General features: G+C 40.3%; 1 protein-coding gene across 1 annotated transcript; it reads right to left on the bottom strand.

Moving 5' to 3' along the window:
• Positions 1–4,336: 4,336 nt before the first annotated feature.
• Positions 4,337–22,581, bottom strand: rims3 (regulating synaptic membrane exocytosis 3). The gene is made up of 6 exons (XM_062436226.1): positions 22,317–22,581; positions 6,735–6,876; positions 6,516–6,628; positions 5,783–5,884; positions 5,529–5,668; positions 4,337–4,549 (listed from the first exon to the last, which is right to left on the bottom strand). Exons 1-6 carry the CDS (start codon positions 22,579–22,581, stop codon positions 4,337–4,339), a joined length of 975 nt encoding a protein of 324 aa, XP_062292210.1.
• Between the last annotated feature and the right edge of the window lie 1,568 nt (positions 22,582–24,149).

Genomic DNA, 24,149 nt, shown 5'->3' with positions numbered 1-24,149 from the left:
GAACCAATGCAGGCGAGGTCCCTGGAAAAGTCTTCAAAGAGACAGTTTAGCAAACAAGAGGACAAAAAAATTACACTCAGTTCAGGTGTAAGGATTAAGAAATACATTCATAAAACTATACATATACAACTTTAGTACAATATTTCAAGCAAAATACATTTGTCAAAACTTTCAGTTGTGTGCTACAATAGTGAAGCAATGTCTCCGACACAAAATAAGGCCATTGTAAACTGAACAAGCCCTCATTTTCGCAAAAAATCTAAAGGCAGGTTGTGCCCACGCCGCCTCTCTAACCTACTCCTCCTCCTCTTCTGAATACTTCCTTTCTCCTTACAAAAATAATACATTTTTAACATAGCACTCAAGAAACGATTCAGGTTGATTGGGGTTACATTATAAAAAATTTTGCACACAATAAAATTGGGTTACAGATTGCTCAAAGGGAAGCCAGTAAGCATATGGGTTTTACACTTGAAGCATCCAAAGCCTTTACATTCAAACCTCAGCTGAGTGCTGAGCTTCTGTCGAATCAATAACATGGAGTATCTCCCTCTCTTAAACACCAAGTTCTGCATGCTCCACGCCGTTTCCAAATATTACAATAAACTCTTCATCAACGATCTGGTTCAACCTGCTTTCATGCAGCTACCTTCACATTCAAAAAAAGTCCAAGCATAAAAACTCTCTGACAACAAGCTGCAACTCAGCCCCACCTTCTTTTTCAGCTTTATGATCATTTCTTCAACTCGCTTAAAACAATAGTCTGTGTCCAAGTAATTTAAATGACCATATGTTAAAATGATGTGCACTTTTTCCTAATCTATGGTAAATGCCATGATTAGAGAAAAAGGTGTTAATATTATATCATATCTGAAAACCCTGATTCTTTATTTCTCTTCACTCTGGTCCACAATGTAGGTGTTCTTTTTAAATAAATATCTACACATTTAAATCTCTTTCACTCACATTTTACTGCCCTGCCACCCATAATGTGTCAAGCAGCACAATAAATGCACATACCCACAATACACTTTGAAGAAAGGCAATATTTCAACTTTCCTTTTGGTTGCAGTAATCTAAGGGTTTGGACAAGTTTGGCAAATGCTCTCTGCCCTGTTATAAACATTTCTTCTGAAATAATTAGATATCTCTTTGCATTGTCTCTTTCCCTTCTTTCAATAAAATCTGCAAATTTTTTTTGGGCTAATGAATATACGCAAAGGGACACACACAGTCTCATACAAGCTCCAAAACATTGTAAATCACATGGAAAAATATTAACAGTATTTTTATAGAGGTTATAAAGGACTGAACATTCAGCAGTGAATAGGGATGTTATACAGGTTGAGAAATTTCTTTTTAAGTTTTATGTTTCTTCCATTTGTTTCACTCTAGCAACCTTTTTTTCTATTTTTTTTGTCTTCTAGGATTCACAAAAAGGCACGCACTGAAGAGTGTGTGCAAAATACCAAGTATAAGTATAAGTCCTTAATTTTACATCATGCCAGCTCTCCACAAAAATAGATACAAATCAATAAGGTACATAAAAGTACTTCATAAACATGACCGTACAGTTACAGATCCAGCAAGGAATTGCTTCAAAACGTAAAGAAAATCGGAACCCAGGACCTTGATGGTTCCTTTGAAAGGGTTGTATACATGGCGGGAGGTGTCATCATCATCCTCCCAAAAATTCAAGAATGCCAGAGATCCCTTTATCCAAAGTTTAAAGAGCGTTGAATTCGTTTGGTCTGAGGTGCTGCAGAGACGAAACGCCTCAGATTTTCCCTTTTTGCAGAAACACGAAGAGAGGAAAGAACCGTACAGCTCAAAGAACATCTAAGCCATCGATAGAACGTATGGTGCTGATAAAACCGAATGTGAGCTTGTAAACACACACAAGCTTTTAATAGCTTATAAGTTAGGCTTTTAACTCTCCTAGCACAACTAAAATATGACAGTCTTTAGTGTCTTTATCCATATACAAGGTTTGGTGTTGGTGTCAAGACAGACAGATTCACAACACTGGGAGGTATAATAATAATATAATAAAAATCTTCATTTTGAATAAACACCAGCAGCTCTGTTTGCTGTCAATGGAGACTCAACCATTGCACATTTTACTACAACAGCCGACAGGTCAGTCTTACCTTTTTGAGAAGGACATTTTATTCTTAAAAAAGAGAGAAAAGTTATTTGAACAAAACGTCAAAATTGACAGTTTTAAAAATCAATCAAACCAGCAAAATGCTAAGTAAATGCCTTAGCTTATTTGGAAAAAGAATATATGTAATTTTCTGTTGTTAAAGGACATTTAAAGTTTTTGGGATGATTGAAATGTAAATATTCTTACTTTATCATACTTTTTTCCTCCCCAAGCATACATTTTTCTTGACAAATAATAATAAATTAAGTGTCAAATCAGTGGCAGATAGTGCTACAGGTAAACCTGACCTGTTCCAGTTGTTCTAGAGGGCCATTAAATCTTAAAATACACTTGAGTTACATTTCCATGCTGGCATTCAATTAAAAGATTTAGAGATGCACAATGCAGTGTGACCAAAAAAATAAAATAAAAATAATTTAACAGGTGGGTCAACCACTGCAGTATTTCAAACAGAATAAATATTTTACAGTAAAGTGCCATCTTAAACATAAACAAACTGCCTGACTCTGCTAGTGCTGAAGGATGAAGTCGGATTGACATATTTCACCTGAAACAAGTAAACTATTATATCCCAGCAGGCTGACAATTACCCTGCTGACAAACTAATACTGGCGTAAATAGTCAGATATCAAAAAGAAAAAACTCATAGGAATCAAATACATTTGTATACATTTACAGCAACGGTTTAGTTACAGTCAGTGTGACAGGGACGTGTGACCGGAGAGAAAGTCGGAGGGTTAAAGGTTGTAGTTGGTGCCAGTAAGTGTGTATGTGTTTGCCTATGGTTGCATGTCCAGCTGTGATCTGACCAGATGTGAAGAGAAACAGAGGCATATCCACCACTTTCGTGCTTCCCTCATCAATTAGGAAGAGTGCAAAAAGAAGAGAGAGATGACATCAACGACGACATTAAACAAGTCTAGGTGCTGGTATACAGAGAAAGTGACACTGTGGATAATACCCTGCTGGATGTGGAACATAAGAACGCCAAGACTGGACAGCTGGACACATTTCCCCAGAACGCATTTTGTGCTGAGTGCCTTGTGGTACAACAGTCCACTACTATGAAGATGAAGGCAGGATCAGAAAGTTGTCCAGAAGCGAATCGGGTAGCTGGCTGACTAATTTGGTTCTCTTCTTCTGCAGATGGCGATGATAGTGCCCTCCCAGTCACCATCCTCCTCCCTAACTCAGTGCGGTGCTCTTTTCTCAGGACGGATCGCAAAATAAAATGGCACTATACTCCTGTTACATTGGTCAAGGCAAGCGAAACAAAAAGATCGAAGCACTTTAAAATGTCTACGAGGTTCGCAAGCAAACATGCAGAATGCAGCCAATATGTACATAAACACAAATAAGTATTCAACTATCTAACTATATATATTAATATATATATATATGTATATCTATATATAAACTTTGCCCTGTGAAAATTATAGAATAGCAGTGTTGCTACCTCACATAATAGCCATTATGTGAATATCCAAGCCTGTTGCCCAGGTATGTTTATGTGTTTGGCCTACCGCTCTCAGCTCATGTGTGTAGAGTGTATCTTCTTTTTTGCATTACATCTAAGTCATTGACTCTGCTACATATCCATACTTTATATTGTATACTACTTCACCTACTACTTATAGTAATAATAACAACAATAACAATTGCTTTGGTTTTAAAAAATAAAGTTTTTTTTTCTTAGTTTGGCATAGAGAGTTTAGAAACTGGCATCGGGATGGCCCTAGGATGAGTCGCGCCACGGAAGTCTGGTATCTTGGAATGCGGATTATGGCTCCCCCGTGAATCGTAGTGTCATGGTGGGAAATGGTAAAATGAGAGGGTGAAAAATGCTACATGTTCTGGTTAATTATGTCTGCTTCAAGTTGGAGCTGCTAACTGCTTTCTCCACTAAAAACACTGATCAGTGGGTGAGAATGTGGATGTACTGTAGAGTGTAATGTCCAATGTCGGATATGGCAGCATGTTTGTATGTGTGTCAGTGCGTGCGAGTGTGTGTGTATGTATGTGAATGAGATCAGGTGTTATGTTTTGTGTATCCTCCTGCACAGATGCGCATGGGTGTGTGTATGCCTACCTGTCTTGCGCTTCTAATACAGTCATGTATATACAGTACGTGTGACCGTGTGTCTGCGCATGTGGGTGCCTACTGGGTGTCTAGGTGCACGAGGGGCTGGTTGCACTCTCCAGGGAGGATTGGGAGAGGCGTCTGGTAAGGGGTCCAATGCTGGGATCTGCCAGAGAGGAGGTAGGGAACAGCTTGTACCAGCCACTGACTCTTGCAGACAGGTCCAAGTCCTCCAAGAGGATCTGGGCCATTCCCATGAAGCACTTGTGGTCCATACGCCCGTAATCCCCCCACACTATTACCTGCAGAGAAGATGAGGCATGAGGAAAAAAATCTAAAATTATATTGTAAATGTACCACTGATTTTATAAAACCATCCAAATGCTGTTGCTATTCTAATGAGTCATGTTCTTAAAGACTCCATAAAACGGTAATCATGTTTTACTGTGTGGTTATCTGTTGGTATGTGCCATATATAAATATGTGTGTAATTTCACAATAAACTTGTTGTTTTATTAGGCGTTGTGAGGCGTGTGCTGGATGCTTTCCTGGCTGGAAGAAGTAAGTTCTGGGATTCCTGCTTGCCTGACAACTGCTTCGAGCCAATCCAGTTTTTGTTCAGATTATGCAAGTGAGATACGAGGTGTTAATTAGTGAGTTTTAGAAATTGTGTGTGAAGAGGACTTTGTCATCTTTGGACTGAGCCAGGTTAGCTGTTTCTACCTGTTTGCATATTGTATGCTAAGCTAAGCTAACTGGATGCCAGACAAATAAGAGATTGATATTGATCTTCTCATCAAACATGGCACCAAAAACAAATATACATATTTCCAAAAAACTATTTTTGTCATCACAGATTTCCATCATCAGCAGGACTCCTTTTTCAAACAAAAATATGAAAATGCACTGATGATAACTGCTATCTCAAACCCGTAAAATAGGACCTTTGAGATTGAGTGATGAATTCTGTCAGTTGGACAAAAGATTCCACTTGTTTCCAATGCAGTTTTGCTTTTACATGAATTTGCTGTAAATAGTTTCAATATCTTAATCATAATGATAGAAAATGCTAATAGATTTAAGAGAGTTCTTCCAAGTCAGTTTACTTTAACAGGAGATGAAATTCTTCCTGTACCAGTGGAAGATCTGAAAGAAAGAAAGAAAGAAAGAAAGAAAGAAAGAAAGAAAGAAAGAAAGAAAGAAAGAAAGAAAGAAAGAAAGAAAGAAAGAAAGAAAGAAAGAAAGAAAGAAAGAAAAACAAGAAGTGGAGGAGTCACTCACCTGTAGGACTTTGCCCTGAGGACTCTCATCAAACAACAGAGCCTGTTGGTAGGTGGGGTCTAGAGTCTTCTTCACTACTTTGGTTTTCTTCTTAGACAAGCACACTCCATTTTCCAGGACATACACCTTCACATACGTTGCTGCAGACACATACAAAACAGACCCCACAATGAACAATGAAACTCCAACATGGACATACAGGAAAAGCATCTTAGTCTATGACACAAGCAGCAGGTGAAGTCAGCTCAGAGTACCTGGTATGTTCTTGGAGCCGGGTTTGGGGGTCAACCCTCTGGCCTGGTTGACCTCCACCTCCAGCTGCCCTCCTCTGTCCACCATGCCTACATGGACATCCCCTGTAGAAAAAACAACTAAATTAGAAGCAAACACCTCAAACCGCTGTTGAGTAGTGTGGAGTTTAGTTGACCGTTTTTTTGCAATAAACTTGGGTTCACTGGGGTTGCAGTTGCTAGTATCTAACAGCAGAGGGTGACACAGAGCTGTAACAGGCCACTGATGGAGCACACTACTCTGTTCTGTCGTTTTCCACAGGCAATGACCTTTTGCATAAAAAATGTATATCTCATGCAAGAATAACTTGCTGAGTGAATAGACTTGTATTTTCTGTGTATTTCATTCCATTTTTAGACACTGCTGTGTACCCGAAAGTTTATCTATTTTCTAAATTGGTTTATGCAGATATTTGATTTGGCCTCTCATCCTACAGTCTATTCAGTTTTTCCTATTCCTCTATTAGAGCATCTATTACCTCTGATTGTCTGACTACTAATGAATTAAAATTGACTGTTGTTTTTGCAGTGTTTAACAGATGATTCGAACCTAAATCTTGCTGTTACAGGGATGCAAACGCAATCAAATACTGGCAAACATAGAGATGATGATGCACATTAACTGCATGAATCACCTGAGAAAAGCACTAGAGCAAAGTGAAGCTGACATTCTTGGTCTATATCACTGATGGCTTACCCATGGGGGGTGTAGCTAGTGTTTGCCGGCCTACGATCTGAGCAGGGCCTAGTCCATCCAGAAAGTCACTGAACTGGCTCTCAGGCCCCAGGCGTGTGGTAGGGAAGACAAACCTGGCAGAGAAGAAACAGAATTAATACTGGTTGGCTGGCTGGACAGATTGATGGATGGATGGATGGATGGATTGACTGATGTACTGATGGATGAGCGAATACTCACGTTCCATCAGAGCTGTTTGAGTTGGTGCTGCCGTCAGTGGAGTCCTTGCTGCCCTGCCGTGTCACTCGGTTCCTCATCTCAACGGCGATGCCAGTCTCTGTGCTCCGTCGGATTGTACTGCGAAGCTTTTTCGTCCCGCCATCTGAAAAACACAGGTCACAGCTCAAGCTTAAACTGACTTTGCTTCACCAGGATAATCCACCTAATATATACCTAACGATCAGGGGAAGCCAGAGATCTGTCTGATAAGGAAGTCCGATGTAATAGAGAGCCAGCAAATATAATGCAAGCCATTCACATGGACTAAATAATATGAAGCCTTGCCTGAGAACCACAAATTTCCTTCTGCAGATGTTAAAAATAGTGTTTCTATCAGACTTCTTTATGTCTGTGAGATGTGCTGTGCAGGAACTATCCGCAATGTTTGCTTTTTGAGGACTAATCTCTGAAAATGAGGACAAATTCAGGTTGGCCTTGAGAACAGCGTTTATTTTGAAGCAAGTTTACTCAGTTGAGAAGGCAATCTCACCTAATATCCACTGGGATGTCCCAGCACTATTGGAAAATCACTCCACTTCGCAGGTATTACTACAGCCCATTTTGAACGTGCAAATCCCATTCCACAGTGGCTGTTTTGTGTTGTGGGCAACAAGCTTTCTGGGGGATTCGCCAGAGACTCGCAAGGTTGAAACACACACAAACTGGCAGCAGTGTTGTTTTTGGCAGAGTAGAAAGAAAATGGGGAGGCTGAATGGAGTGGTCGGGGGAGGGAAGGAGGGAGAGGTATTTAGGCTTACAGCTCTGCTGACGCTAGGAGAATGGGGAGCTAACCACAGAAGAAGCTTGCAAGGCATCATCCCTGTAATGACACAATGTATCTGTGTGACTTGACATGCTGAGTTCAAAGTAGTAGGGTGGATTAAAAGTGCTTTGGGTTCAGGATGTGACATGTAAGGTTGTCCACTATCTACAACCCTTCCCTTATCCCTTCCATCACCCCCATATTTCTCTCTCTGTTCTTCTTGCAACCTTACCGAGAATCGTGAATTACATTTATGTAGACACTCTAGGTAATGATAAGATGTAAAGGCCTGATTGTAAATATAATGATTGCCATTTGATGTTTATATGAAACCTTACAGGCTGGGAAGAAAGTAAAAGCAGGGAGGGAGATGTAGAATGATGCTTTTCCACACAAAGTCCACAACTGTAAACAATAAACAAATATAAAAACTACAAATTCCTAGAGCTATTTAACACAGTGATCTATCGAGACACATGCACAAACGTCATGCTGACACCAGACAGCACTAGTGTCTGTACATTCATATCTCTGTGCAACACACAGTGTCTGCACGTGAGCAGTCTGGACTACAGGGTGACAGTTCAGTCAGACGGGAGGATGAGAAAGCTGCTGTGAGGAGTCATGTCAGTAAAGCCTCTACAAGGTTTGGACTACTTTCTGAGACATCCCTTTGACAGCGACTTTCTAGGCCAGCACATTTTTAAATCCTGCTGTAGGGATTGAAATTCTTGAAAATGTAATAAAACCTCTTCAGTGAATTTGTTAATTTGGAAGTCAGTCATCAGTTAACAAATAAGTTACAAGAGGAACAAATTGATTAATTTCCTCTGTTTTATTGCTGCATCTGCGCAGCTTATTGTAACTGCAGTTGAGGTTGCTGTAGAAACTTGTACATCTCCCCTCTATAGGGGCTCAGATAGTTGGATGGTGCAGTGAAGTCACCAGGGGGAGACTTTAACAAGCGGTAGCTTATTGTTGGCAGTTAAGCGCACACCCAGGTACAGCCGTCCCACTTCATTAGCCTGAGCAACTCCAAGCTCATTAAGCATCCTCGCCATGCCCATCTCATCGCCATGACAACCACAGACATCCCGCATCATCACCATCGCTATGGAGATAAACAAAGCCACTTGATGAGAATATAGGCGGGTGGGGGGGTTACAAAGAGGATAGTGAAAATGAAGACTGACATGGAAAAAGAGGGGACAAGTAGAAGCAAGTGTAGAGAAGAGATGGGTGATGAGGAAGATGAGAATGATGGGGTCCCATGGGTGTTGGAGATGAGGAGAGGGGTGCTGCCTTCTGCTGCCTTCTATTTATAATCCTGCAGTCAAGAATATACCCAACAGACAGTGATTGTGTGTGTGTGTGTGTGTGTGTGTGTGTGTGTGTGTGTGTGTGTGTGTGTGTGTGTGTGTGTGTGTGTGTGTGTGTGTGTGTGTGTGTTGTGTGCAGCATCACACCCAGACAAACTCCATGCACTCCTGCTGCCATGACAACCCTCGCCCTCGGATGTGGACCCAGACAATGCCACCTGAGACAAATGGCGCCATGGCGACAGGCTCATCCCCCCATCATTAAAAAAAATATATATGGAGGCAATGTTTCACAAAAAATCCTGCACTTTATAGACTGAAATCTGGACTAACAGCATCACTTTAACAGTAATCTGAACTTTCTCCTGGCAGAGAATTAAGCCTTAAAAGCATTAAAATTTAATATTGCAGCATTATTAGGTTACAAGTGTGTATGATATACGTGTCATGACAGTGAAATGTATATATTATGATCTGTCAAAACACCCTTAAGAGTGTGTTCATAAACTGTACAGCAGACATAGTGAGTATAAAACCATCTTTCTTTGAACTATCGAGCAGCTATTCTTTTAACTTCATATCCACACTTGTTACTCATTTTTCAGTCGACCCCTCCTCTCTCATCAAAACAGCCCCCACCCATGGTACGAAGCAGTGATCTCTTCCTTCCTATTTAATCCCCTCCTCCTCGTCTGCGCTTTCCCTCCGTTCGTTTCCATGGCAATGCCGTCTGCATTGCACCAAGAGCCCCGGCCGGCGTGTTCACTCATAAGCCTTTTCACTTGCATTGTCCTCTCCAAGTCTTAAAATCAGATCTCCCAACACTTCATTTTTTTATTTTCATTACTGCTATTTATCTCCAGCCCTTTGTTTGCTTGCTATCCTCTTTCTCATCTTTGCCCCAACCCCCTCGACCTTTTTTCCCCCTATACATACATACCCTCCTTGTGCACTGAATCCTTTATCTTATTTGCTTTGCTTGCCTTTTCAAATCACTCTCACTTTTATTTGTCCATTTCTGGAAGTTCACTAGTCTTGTGGCCTCTGTCTATCTTTATCACAAAACTCAAATCTCCTTTTCCCAGTCCATCCCATCTGAATAATTTAGCATATTTTCTCCCTCCATCTAGTGAAGTAACTTTTTTATACCGTTTTAACATCAAGTACACATCCTGGAAGAGATAATTAAAGGTAGTCTGACATACATGCGGTTTGAGTAGTGTTGAACAGCTAAAATAACAACATTACATAAGATGTTGTGCTTTACTGTGCTAAGAGGAGGTGGTCTTGGTCTATGTGTGCTACAAGGCTGTTAAAGTGTCTCATGTTGGCTTCACTATGATGAGTAATACCTTGTCCCTGAGGACGCACTCATGAATCTCGCAGAAATGTGCGGCCTTGGGAATAATTGCACACTCTAAACTTTCTTTGTGTGTGCAACAACCTAGATATTCACTGAAGCTACTTATGCAAGCCACATGTTTGATAGTCATGTTAAGGCAAGATCAATTCACAGGGAAGAAGATCAGGATGGAAGAGAGACAAAAATAATGGGATGGAGAGAATTAATAGCTACAGTGGAGAGAGTTAATAGCAGAGGGAAATAAAGAAAAGGTGGGATTACTAAAAACGCCAACAATGCAGAAAAGAGCCACACACAGTGACTGCACGCACACTCACACATGATATATAGCTTCTGAGTGCGCGTTGGCCCGTCTGTGTGTCTGTGTGTCTGTGTGTGTGCACAGTGGATCATTAAAGCCGCTCTGACATTTGGAGAGAACACGGATGAAGCCTTTCTCATTATATGCTGTAATATAGAATGCTGTTTTTAGACTCCCTGGCTGTGCCGACATGCCTATTGGATGCACCGGTGACGGCAACAATCCACCATGCATAGCAACAGTAACCAAGCATGGGTGTTGGAGATGAAAGATCTGTTGTGGTATCTTCTCTGCCGGACCCCTGCTAAATTTGGACAAAAGGAAGATTCAAGGTAGAAGGTAAAAAAAAAAGAGATTATATATAGACGAATCTGTGATTCAGTGTCATATTCATGTATCATACAGTTATGCAAGGTTATAAGTATAAAGATAGATACTAAACTTTACTTATCACTCATGCACCTTAAGACAGTTTTATAGAATTGTCAGCCCACAAATGTCAGTGGAGTTTAGATATTTTATCTATTTATATTTTATTTTATCCACCAGGATATCCTCTTCCTGGTTAAAACACAGTATAGAACTGTAACACATTTGTCATATTTGCATCCCTGGATCACATGTAAAGTGTTTTTTCTCATTGGACCGGTAGACGTTTTTGAAAAGCTCATTCACTCTCTTTTTGAGAGTTAGATGAGAAGACACCACACTCATATCGGTCTGTTCAATGTGTAACTAGAGACAGCAGCCAGTTAGCTTAGCGTGGCATAGAGACTGGAAACAAAGAAAAAACTACCATGGCTCTGTCCAAAAGTCACAAAATCCACCTAACAGTACCTCTAAAGCCCACTTATTACAAGTTAAGTTTCATTTGCTTAGTTCAAACAAAGTTTACAGGGGGTTATATGTCTAACTATTTCGTCAGGAGCGATAACTTCCTGGAGCCTCCACTAGTTGCCTGGCAACTGGTCCCATCAATCCTCTCATCTCCATCAATCAACTCTTAGCAAAAAAAAGAAAACACGTATATTTCCCTAAATATCAAATATTTCCTTTATTGAATATGGCGTGAATCTCCATGCATGTGTTGTTGCTCGTGTTTATATGTGTGCAATCATATGGTTGTGTTTGTTACATAGTGGAATTAATATACAATATGTACTTGCTAAATCCTGTTCTCCTTTGTATGTCAGTAATTCAGCTCTAACAGACCATGCAGAAACAAATGTGGCAGGGAGTTATGTGTAGCCTGGTGTGCTAAGTGTTAGTCTGTTTTTAGAGACTTTAATGCATTGGGAGATAAAACAAATCTCCTGTGTTGCCTCTGTGTGCCTGTATAATGTCAGTGTGTGTGTTTGTGTGTGTGTGAATCAAATTAACAGCTCAGGCAGGGATATAAGGGAGTGGTCAATAAGAAGCGATTAGCCTTTTCTATGCACCATGTTGCATAGGAAATCTAAAACCTTCATGTATGGCAGGATGTCTGTCAGTGAGTTAATATGCCACACGGGCTCCTGTCTAATGACTATTAATTACAATGAGGAAAAGAGTAATCTAATTCAGATGTAATTTCCTCTTGATTACTCAACTCTGCTGCTGATGTGCAAACGGTGCAAGATGGCCAAATGATTTATAAGAAAGGAGAAGATGAGAAGTAAAACACAAAACAAAACAGATGACATTAGACTGCTAGAAACGGACTAAATGTTTTCAAAAGACTTTCTTTTGTAAGCACTGAACACAATTATATACAATATACCCAGTGAAACAAAGGGAGAACAGAATACTATCTAGTCTTTGTTTAAAACATTCAAAAATTAACTAAAATCATGGACTGAATGTGAAGAAATAGTACTTTTGATGTTATGTCAAAGAACCATGCATTTCATAGATACCTACTGAAGTTACCACACTTATCATCTAGCTCCAGCCCCGTCTGGCCCATATTGTCTTTTAATACCACTTTGTACCTCAGGGGCAATAGCGAGTCACTTTAGCATCCAGGTTTAATATTTTTCAAAACGAGAAAGTAACCATATAGATTAGATTAGGTGGCCAATTCTTACACATTGAAGGAAATTTGACTTGCATTGAGAAAAAAGGAAATTATTGCACCGTCTTGCAGATCTTTTGCACTCAGGCTCTGTCTCAAAACTAGGCTACATCTCTTGTTCAGTGTTTCTGGAGAACAGCAGCAGTCTCCCTGTGCCATGAAGTGGATTTAGATTTAGAAATGCATGCTAACATTGGCTGAGAGGGTACTGATCTCCCATCCACTTTTTCTATTGAGGCATCACATGACAGGCAGCCAGCAGTCTTGTGTAAATTCTGTGTAAGTGTGTGTTTACAGCAATCTGCGATGAGAGGAGTGGTAATGACACCCTGATTATAGGTCTTGTACACTCAGACACACACACATGCACACACAACATGGTGAGTCACCTCACACACTTTTTAGATCTGTGACATGCATTGCATCTTCGTGCCTGTTAAAGCTTGGCTGGGGTGCTACTAAGTGCTCTTGCTCATTTTCGACCCCGGTTGCTAAATCTGAGAGCTCTTACTCTATTAGTGCAGGTTGCAAGACCAGCTAAAAGCCCCCCAACATACATGGGAAATAACATCTCGGCTAGCTCTGCTGTGTAAAAACCCAGACACTCTGTGAAAAACATGAATCTGCTTTTTCTTCTTAGTTGTATTCTACAAACAGAGCTCAAGCTTTTCATTGAGAGCTGCATTGTTGTTAAACATTAAACATTTTGGGAAATGCACTTATATGCCCTCTTGCTGAGAAATGGTTGAGAAGATTGAAACCACTCTCATGTTGCATGAATATGAAGCTACAATCAGCAGCAAGTTAGCTCAGCTGAGCACAAAGACTGGAGGCAAGGGGAAACAGCAAGTAAAATCTTCCTACCAGCACCTCTAAAGATTATTATAATATTATTTTTTTAGTAAAGGGTTTTACTGAGGAAGGAAAAAGCTGTTGCAAAGGACAGTAAGTTCATGCCATTTATTTAAAAGACATATTTGTACCGTCAACTCCCGTCTCAAGACTGTCTTTAAAGCATTCCTCTTTTGTGGAGCCGTTTATACTACGGAAGCATTAAAGCTGAGCTTTGGAGGTGCTGGTAGGTGCTTTGTTACCTTTGGACAGTCTTTGTGCTAAGCTAAGCCAAGTGGCTGCATATACAGGCATGAGACTGGTATCAATCCTGTCATCTACCTTTTGGCAAGAAAGAGAGTACGTGTCTCTTTCCAAGAACTGTTTCTTTAAATATAAGGTTTGCGTCAGATTGCAGATGCAGTGGAGATAAGTTCACACTTGGTTTAGAGTCAGTGTTTTATACACTTAAGCCACACACACACACACACACACACACACACACACACACACACACACACACACACACACACACACACACACACACACACACACACACACACACACACACACAGTAGAGTAGCAGGAATACAGGAAAGACAGATCACAGCTGAATGGTTCACCAATCTATCTGGCTAAGAATAGAGCACAGAACATGGAGGAGTTGGTGAGAGAGATTGAGAAAACATGATAGACACTCGCAGGGAAAGTGAGATCAAAAGAGATGGAGATAAAGGAAGGAGAGATAAAGGAGGGAAAATTAAGATGTCAGTGAGCTGGAGGGAGAAAACTCAAAGAGGGTGACAAGGTTGACCGAGAGATGTGAAGAGATGAGAAAAAGATCTCCGGTCAGCTTAGATGGTGTCTGGTAGCCTCTGAATGCACCGGTGGGAAACAGAAAGCTTTTAGAGACCTGAGTAAGGTTTCAGTTTGCATGTGTCAGGAGAGCCAGTGACTCAATACTCTTCAAAAGAAAAATTAGGTGGTGGTGCCGGAGGTGGAGGAAAGGAGTCAATAGAGCAGCAGTCTCACCTGAAATAGCAGCTCAGAAGACAAGAGGATTTTTTTGATAAGTCATATGAAAAGGTATGATATGTATAGTTATCCTATGACATAATAGTACCACGGTTCAGATATATCCGAGAACATCTTTTAATCTCACCATTATTTAAACGCACAGGTTTTCATTCAAAAGCCTTTCTTGAGTTGTCTTAACACAGTTTGTCAGATATTCTTTTGAGGGACATATTTTCCCTCAAAGGATATGATCACTGTAAGCTTTCCAAAATTTCTCTGCCAAAATTCCTTGAGTGTGTTTACTAACTGTGACTCAGAGCTAGAAGTAGGGAACAAGTGAGTCACCCCGAAAACACCCTGAGTAGTGAAATGCCAGGTCTACTCTCTGGTCCACTGTAACACGATCTAAAAAAAAACATGCTGAGGCTAACTGTCTTTTACCACTAGACATACAAGTGTGACCTTATGTTGTGTTACTGCTGGGTTTCACATTGATCACTGTTTTTTGTGTAAATGTAAATTAAAGGAGAAAAAAATGGCTTGTTTAGTTGGTGGTGCTGGACTACACCTACTGATATCCCAGCACATTTGACCTATTTTTGAATAGAAAGAGAAACCAACCCCCCCCCCCCCCCCCCCCCCCCCCCCCCCAAAAAAAAAAAAAGTTATCAAAGCTATCTCCCCTCTGCATCACATCAGTCTGTCCTGCAGAGCTATCACAGTATGGGGGAGTGCAATATTCACATTACAAGTATTTATGAAACTACAAAAACTAGTTCAGCCAAACTGATGAAAGTGGAGGGTTAACTAAATATTGTTAACATGCAGCAGTCAAAGATATCAGTTATCAGCACTGCTCATATCTTATGAGTAATGACCAGAAAATTGTGGGCTAAAGTTAGCTAAAAATAGTAGAGTCTGAAACACCACATCCTTATTATTCTGGAACAAAGTAGCACCAATTAAATATCATAATTGCCAATTTTCTTAATGCTAACAATTACTGTCAGCTTCAATTGTGAGCACAATTTGCTAGCAATAATAATTGTCAGCTAACAATAAGATTAACCAAAATGTTAGCAAATAGATTTTTTTTCAAAGATATTTTTTGTTTAACAGCATGAGATTCATTTGTTCAATAAAAAATGAATGTGAAAGTATCGAAAACATTAGCTAATGAGGCAAACTTGGATGAAAGTGTCAGTTCTTGCGTGAACTGATGAAGCCCGTTGGATAAGAGGCGAAATGTCTTCATAGACATAAAACAAGTCCAGTTGCTTTCGATTTAATTGCCCAGAGATAACTATGACCTGGACGAATGAGAACATTCACAGACATCGGTGAGAGTAACGTTAGCAACTTATTGCAAATAAGCTAAGTGACTGTGTGTCATGAAGATAGCACGGCAACATCTACACCACTAATGTGAGCTCCCTTTTAAGTTGTGATACTTTGTTATGTTCTGGCAGTATATGGTTTATAAAATGTGCTTGTCACTAACTGGCTAACTAAAGCTAACTAAAGCCAGAATTTTAACATATAGAGCCCAATCAATACATTGGTCAGCCAATATAATCAACTGATATTAGCCTATGACAGATATATCAGCATCGGCATAAATGTTGTCCAACATGCACCAAATGTTTTTGTAAGTTATATATATTTTATGTATATTGTAGTCACATGTCATGATCATGATTCATAATATTGATATTCCAAGACCCTTGGTAAAAGCTTCATAGCTTCAGTATATTTGCTCTTCCTGTGTCAGATATTTATAGAGTCTATCTTTCCTTCCCTGTCTCTGCTTCTTTCTGTATCTCTGGTGTACTTCCAGTATTATCTACAAACACTACAGAAAGAAACCATGCAGAAGTTTTTTTTTAGTTTTTTTTTTTTAAAGAGCATATTTTAAGGATTTGGAAAGTGAGTTTGAGAGAAACGGAGGATGGGTGTTGAGTGGGTTGAGAGAACTAAATGGAGCAGAAAAAGAGTGAGGTGATGAGCGTGAATGTTCACCAGCCAAACACACATAGACACATGCACATATATAAGCTGGAAGGGGGCTTGGGGTGGAAGCCTTTCACTGGGACGCTCACCAAAACCACACACACATCCATGCCTGGTTTGCTTTAATCTAACTCTCCTGTGCACTGCATCTCATCAGTGGCGCTTGTTTCTCTGCAAGCCACGTCCCTCCGTGAAGACTGACAGTGTGCAGGGAGCCGCTCTGCTGGCACTGTTTTCACAGTCATGGATAAACCTGCTCAGGAGATAAGACTGTGTTCAGGGGAGGAGGAATGACTCACCCATTAAACCTAAGGAAACCGTGTGTGTGTGTGTGTGTGTGTGTGTGTGTGTGTGTGTGTGTGTGTGTGTGTGTGTGTGTGTGTGTGTCCTCTCCTCAGCGATACTAATAATAGCAGATGATAAATACAACACAGACAGAAGCAAAATGCCATCCCTAACACTTGCCTGTTACAAAACCTAGAATAATGAGGCTATGAATAGAAAAACATGAGGACAGCTGAGACACATTACAGAATATAAACATATATATATACATATACATTACACCTGTAGGAGTATCAGACAGGGGTCTATATATATATATATGTGTACACGTCACACAAGATTACCTTATACAAAAACACCTGTTTTGAGACAGTGTAGTGCACATTTATATAACATGCTACCTGTATTTTATCAGTGTTCAAGTTGATCAAGTTTGTTCTTCATCCTACACCTCTATGCTTAAACAATGTAGTTAACCTCAATTCAAAACATCTCATACTTATCTGTGGCAGAGACATGTCAGCTGGATAATTATAACATTAGCTAGAGGTCTACTCAGTTATAACTCCAAAAAGGTACATTTTTGTTTGGATACACCAGAGGGCATAATTACATGTCATCCATTAACACTACTGTCACTGTCAAGGTCTCAGCTGTTGACAAGCTTAAAGTGTTGAATGTCCTCGCCCTACTTTAAACTCACTTCACCATGATAATGCTCAGACTAGGGTGTGTGGCTAAGTGATGTGGACAGGTAAGGTTGTGGTTGCATTCAATAACATGATTTGTGGAAGACAGGGGGAGGAACTATCCAGTAAGGCAGAGAGGATGGAGACAACCTTTGTCCCAAAAAAAAGTACACTTTTGGGCAATCTCACATTATGTGGATATAAGTACCAATTGATTTTGGAGTGCGTAAAGGGTTCTGAGTTATCCCAAATTGTTATTTCTTTCTTGGTGTTAAGTAAAATCTTAGAATTAACTTGTAGTGCAATAATTGCTTATTATAATTACAAAAGTACAGTCATGTTGTTCTGTACTCTCTGTCTGTGGACAAGCCAAAGTTGTCAAGAGCTTTCATGTTGGAGCAGAAATAACAGCTTCATTCTTAAATATATAATAAAATACTAAAGATTCTTCTTTTAAAATAGTTTTAATACATCTGTTTTTCAGAAGAATCATCACTAGCCATTTTTGGCCGTTTTGGAAATGATGTTGAAACACTGTCATTTTGAAAATAACAAGCAATTCTTGCTTGGACAAGCCTACAAAAACACGTCTTTGCTTGCATAAGAGCTCACCGGGACAGATTCTGCTGATAGTTTTAAATTGACTGGATCCAATTCACGAAATGGAGCAGGGCTAGAACATACCCTGCAGAAACTCGCACAATAACAACACCATAACTACATTACCTCCTAATAGCGCTTTTGTGGTGAGACATTGACATATTTCCCAACTGTCTTTGTTCACTTTGTCTTTTTTACATCTTTGTGTCTTTATCAGAAACATCTGTGTTCAGTCACTTTCTCTATTTGTCTCTATTCATTCAATTAAGTCAACATGTAATTTGATAACATTTATCAATCAACTGATCAGCAGGCATAAGTTGCATGAAAGATTGTCTGTTATTTTGCACGATTTATTCAACTCCTCATTCCCATTTCTGAATCCAAATTCCCAATTAACTCCGATCTCGCAGTCACTCTGCCCAGGGAACCAATTCAGCCTGTGGCTTATTGGTTATTAGCTGAACAACTGAGTGGAGCAGGGGGCCGGCACCTGGACTGACCCGCCCCATCAGCCAATCAATGCATGTGTCACTTGGAACATGGAGCACTGACAGCTGACCAGATTGGGCCGTTAAAGATCGCCAGGAAAGAACACAAAAAGGACCCTAATCAAACTTGAAAGGATTTCTGCCGACTGTCTGTGTGACCTTCTGTCAGTCTGTGTGCATGAGTCGCCCCTCTAATTATATGTAGCCATTTCTGGTCTCTAGCTGGTGTGAATTATGAAGGAAACAAAACAACAGATTAGGGCAGATCCTCACTGGGCCATTCAGTAAACAGTTTTGTTTGTCTTCAGAAAAAAAAAAAAGGTTTCCGGAAAAAAACAATTCATAGTAGTGCAGTGATAATCTCATTGTTGGGTGGATTTTACGTGAAAAGAATTTACTTAAAGCATTTATTAAAGCACATTCTAAATCTTTTACTATTTCTCCCTTCAGCCAGCGTTGGCTGAAGACCCTATTTTAGAGTGCCACAACACTCAATGAAACTCAGCCAAGCTAGCCTGAGTAATGTATCACTTACACAAGTGGTTGGTTCAAAAATAAACAAACCAGCATGACAAGTAAAAATGATTTCACTTGACCTTATGGGCAAATAAAGAATAGCAGTACATAAAATAAACACTGGGTACAATACCACATCAGTAACTTTTGATTTGCTTTTCAGTTGTTGCACTTTTTTAACATTTACACAGCAACAGAAAATAAACCTGGTCTTGTTAAATCAATTTAAAGTAATGGTACTGGAACGTTGAATATTTACACTCATTGATTACAGTTAAATGTCATTAACTGATCCTCTGGATCTCTTACACTGTGCCACAAAAGGCTGCTCAGCGATGCAATACAAGAGAACCGATACAAAATAGAGGCATTAATGGTTTCATTTCACTCTGAAAGAGATGATTACCTTGTTTTCCAAGTTGAAATGGAAATGAATGCCTTCAGGAACAATACTTGGCAATCAATCAAAGAGTGAGGGTTCAGTTGGGGTTTATGTGTTTACCAACATCTACGTACATTGATTGTCTGAGCCTACTAGAGTTATATATCATCATAAAGCTCAATCTATCAGATGTACAATTTGGGGCTGCATTTCAGAGACTGTTGTGGTCAAGGCACGGGGCAAACTATCATGCAGGAGAGGGAGGAAGAGCTGATGATACCACTATAGCAAGGAGAGATGCAGTGTGGATGGAAGGAGAAGGAGCGGTGCATGATACTGTGATTTTGTTCCAGGCGCGATATGTTCCTCTGGCAGCTGAGAACATCTAAATTTAGACACACCCCTCGTCTCCCCTTCCTCTTCTCTACATCCTCAGCCCCTCCTTTCCTCCTCATCCACACTTTCCCCTCCATTGTGCTCTCCTCATCACCACAAACACAGACATGAAAACCCCTACGGTGAAAATATCGACAGCTCTCCTTGTGCCAGAAAAGTGACAGCTGTGCCTGAAAGCGTTGAGCTTTGTGTGAATATGTGTGTGTGTGCGTATGTGCAATGAGTAGAGCAACAGTTATCACAAACTAATGGATGCCAAAAACAGGTAATGATACAGGATTTAGGAGACTGTATGTGTAATGATAGTGTGTGTTCCTGTGTACGCTGCCCGTTAGCCATATGGTGACTATGTCAGAGCTGGCATGGGAAACATGTATGAAGTACACTCACACATTTTTTTATCCCCTCCCTTTCTCTGATCCAAATTCCTCTGCTGTCCTCAGTAAAAGGGCCAACTTTCTTCCTGCCTTACTGTCACCATTCAACTATCAATTTACAGTTATATTTACTTCAATTGATAAGTGGAGGTCCATTGAAGAGGTGTGCCATAGGGATTGAAATCATGTCGTAAGTTAATTTCAGTGAGACAAACTCAGAGCTTCTTTGTCTGGCACCCACAATCTCACTCATTCCAAACTGTTGTATTGGTTCAGAGGGGTTGAACAAATTTAGGATGGAATATTCCAGAACTAGACAGGGTTTGAGCATCATTCAAAATGTCTCCGTAGCTGGGTTTCCATCCAAATGGGTCGCAAATTTTAACAGGATTTCCAGAAACACGGCAAAAGAAAATGTAAATTTGGATGCGTTTTCATCTACTTCTGTTATTGAGATAAGCAGGAAGTGGTGCTAATTCTCCAGTCAGGTACCATTATAACACTACAGGAAGAGAAGGCATAAAAAGATGTAAAAATGCTAATCAAACCTTAAAGAGTGAATTATAATAGTAGCAATAATAGTAATAGTAGAAAACAGGAGGGAAATATGTTATTTCTGTTTGTTTAAAGTAGTAATTTCATCATTACTCCACATTGATATACTGTTTTCATCTTCGTTATATTTCCTCTCTGCAGTGGTGCAGGAACGGAAGTGTTTTTGTAAATCTTTATTTCAAACTGTCAACATACACAGTACCAAAAGAAAACATCCTAATCAATCATGTGACTTAAATGTTTGCCACGGCAGAACTTCCAACTCCCGTTTAGCAAATTAACTCCTCTAAAAAAGGAAAAAAAGGAATCTGTACAGACACTCGGGATACCTAATGATACCCATATTGAAACATTTCAAAACAATATGCTGCCTGCTACACAAAGCGGAAAGCAACAAGCCTCAGATCTGATACTGAGCCCGAACAATCTCGCAGAATCAAACACACATACTGTACAAGTACATAGGCAAGCAGGCAAGCAGAAAGAAACATGCAGACGTGGACACGCTGTTCTGAAAGGTTTACAGTTCAGCGTGCTGGAAATGGAAACAGAATGTGCAGAGAGGATGTGGGGATGATGAACAACGTGTTTGTTGTCAACTGACAGGAGAATGAAGAAAATATTTAACTTCATTGCCACGAGTTGCCTCCCCTGCCCCTCCTAGCCCTGCCTCTCAACCTTTACCAAGCCTTGGTGTGTGACATGTTTTCCCATTACCCACCAGGAGTGAGTGGGTTTGTGAGAAACACTTCTGTTGCAGCTGCACAGTATCTGTAATTATACCCCACAGGAGACATATTGAAACATAGCACCGCTTTCATTGCTGTACAGCTACCATGCATACGAGCTGCCACTGCTGTCACTCCTGCAAACCCACTTCAGAGTTCAACACCCAAATGATGCTCACTATAATGTTGCAGCCTTTTAAAAAGGCCTCATTACAATGATAATACCACAAAACAGTAAAGCCATAGAGCTTGCTGAATAAGTATTATAACCCTTTGGAGTGAATTGTGCTAATGTTATTGTACATACACTAAAACAATCACTCTTCCATTAGACCTCTTTTAGCATTAGTTTAACGATTGCAACTGCAGCTGGAAAGCATTTAATAATTCTAAAATCACGTGGAATATTTTGCAAACTCATGCCAGGAGAATAAAAATGATTAAATGTCTAACCTATTAAAATTGTATCTTCATTCGGAGACTAATATGATTTGCAGCTTGAAATCCAAACCCATATTAAAACAAAGGTTTGATATCCTCGTACTTTGATGACTTTTAGAAACTAAGATTAAGCGGGCAAAGTGAAGAAAAGTTGAGAGGAGACAAGAAAAGAGAAAGGGAATTAGGACAACACAGAGGGAAACTGGAAACTGAGAATAAGGGAAGAATGAAAGGAGAAAAGGGACAAAGCTAGTCTGAAGTACTGTAGTGCTGACCTAGATGAAATGGTGAGAATAGTGTGAAAGGGAGGATGAGAAAAGAAAAACTGGAAAGGAAAGGCAAAGAAAAGCAGCCAAAAAAAAAAAAATCTAATTGCACTGGCAGTGAGCGTACATCCATCAGCAGCACTTCAAAATGTAAACTGACCTTGCTGGTTGAGCTGCTGTGTGCTCTTGCTCCACTGCGACAACCCCACAATGGCCACCATCTTGGCGCCCAGACTGGAGCGTCGCTTCTTATTGCCAGCCAGCGATGCAGAGTCTGGGCCCCCGCTGCCGGGACTCTTCTCCAGGCTGTACATGGCCCCTGAGATGCTGGATGAGCGCACCACGTTCCGGGCCGCCGCGCTCAGCCCGCTAAGGCCGCTCAACCCGCCCGGGCTGGGCACCTCCACAGAACTGCTGAGCATCATGGTCCCGATGGGCTGGAGGGCCAATGGGCTGGGAGCGGGGGGAAGGGTGGGAAAGTTGTAGTGGGACTGAGGAAAGAATACAAGAGAGGACAAAGAAAATAAGGTGAGGGTGGAAGTCAAGAGGAGAGCGGTAGAGGAACTCAAATAAGAAGGACATCTTGATGTGCATAGATGAAATACAGTATAATGTCTTGTCTTACAGCTGCCGCAGCTCCCTAGGACTGAGGGTCACTGAGTTTAAATTTCAACCACAGTTTGGTTTTCAATTAAATTCTCCACTTATTGCAGAGACAGCAGAAATTATTTCCTACTCCACTCATGACAAATGAAAAGTGAAAAGCTCTCGAAAGTCTTTTTCTCTAATAGTTTTATGAACGCAGAAAACAAAGAACACAAAGGTCAGCAGGCGCGGACAGTGCAGATGGCAGCAGCCTGTTCAACTGAGTTAAGAAATATCTCCAGTCACACACACACACGCGCACACACACATAAAAACAAATGTCAGGGCTGGCCTGCTGCTGAGGGGTGACCCTGTCAGCTGGTATTTGTCTTGTGTATTATTTTGGAGTATTATTCTGTATCTGACCTTAAACAGTGACAGATGATAAACTCTACAGCTCAAGTTATCACTGGTTGGCTGAATCCTGGGAGGATATTGGTGCATGTGTGCCACACTCAACGAACTTTGACAAACTTTGAAATATCTACCTGATGGAAACACCAACCTTTGCTTGTAGAGGTACAACTCTCCATGTAGGCCCTTTTCAATGTTGACTTGTCATAGTAGGAAAAGCACAGGTGTTCCTAATAACATTAATGACAGCTGTGTTCTATTAAAGTGTCCCACTTAGCCATAGTATAGTGTAGCAGTGAGCCGGCACGCACACTACCTGGACCTTGAAACTGAAGCAGCTAACTGGAATTTTAAGTCTTATTTTGTATTATTTACACCTGTGCTTTCATGTCAAATTGAAAAAAAAAATCTGTTCTACTTCTCCTCTCCTTCAAGCCTTTCCATCTCTCTCTCTCCTAACATCAGAGTGATTATACCGAGGCTAAACCGACAGCCTAGGGGCCCATTAAATATGCAGATGCACTGTGGCCAACACACTCCTTTTTAATATTTCTCTTTCTTCAACTCTTCCTCGATAGACCTTCTTTCTGGCCTGGTTTATCATTGCAGCTCCTGCAATATTTTTTTGTGTGTGTCTGTCTTTTTTGTCACAGCAATGCAGTCTTTCAATGTAAAAGCAAAACTCAGTTGATGCCAAAAGTATAGCTCCAGTGGTTCACATACATCAGCACAGCAAAACATGTATGCATGATGTATAAAAACATTTTTAACATACTTAGCCAGTGATCGCATGGAATGGTGCGCAAATTCTTTACGCTACTAAAGCGCTCATTCCTGTAGCTGGAAACCATAAATAATAAATATACTGTATGGTGAATACGTCTATATAATTGAAGACTCAAATGTAAACGCGCTGTGCCTCAGACGTCTCAGTAAATCCTCATCATTGCCTCGTTTTGTCACACCACTACAACCATGATGCTTACTGCTCACA

The sequence above is a fragment of the Scomber scombrus genome, chromosome 16, assembly GCF_963691925.1.
Source record: "Scomber scombrus chromosome 16, fScoSco1.1, whole genome shotgun sequence".
NCBI classification, from domain to species: domain Eukaryota; kingdom Metazoa; phylum Chordata; class Actinopteri; order Scombriformes; family Scombridae; genus Scomber; species Scomber scombrus.
The sequence above is the reverse complement of the archived record's forward strand: the minus strand, read 5'-3'. Positions and strand labels throughout refer to the sequence as shown.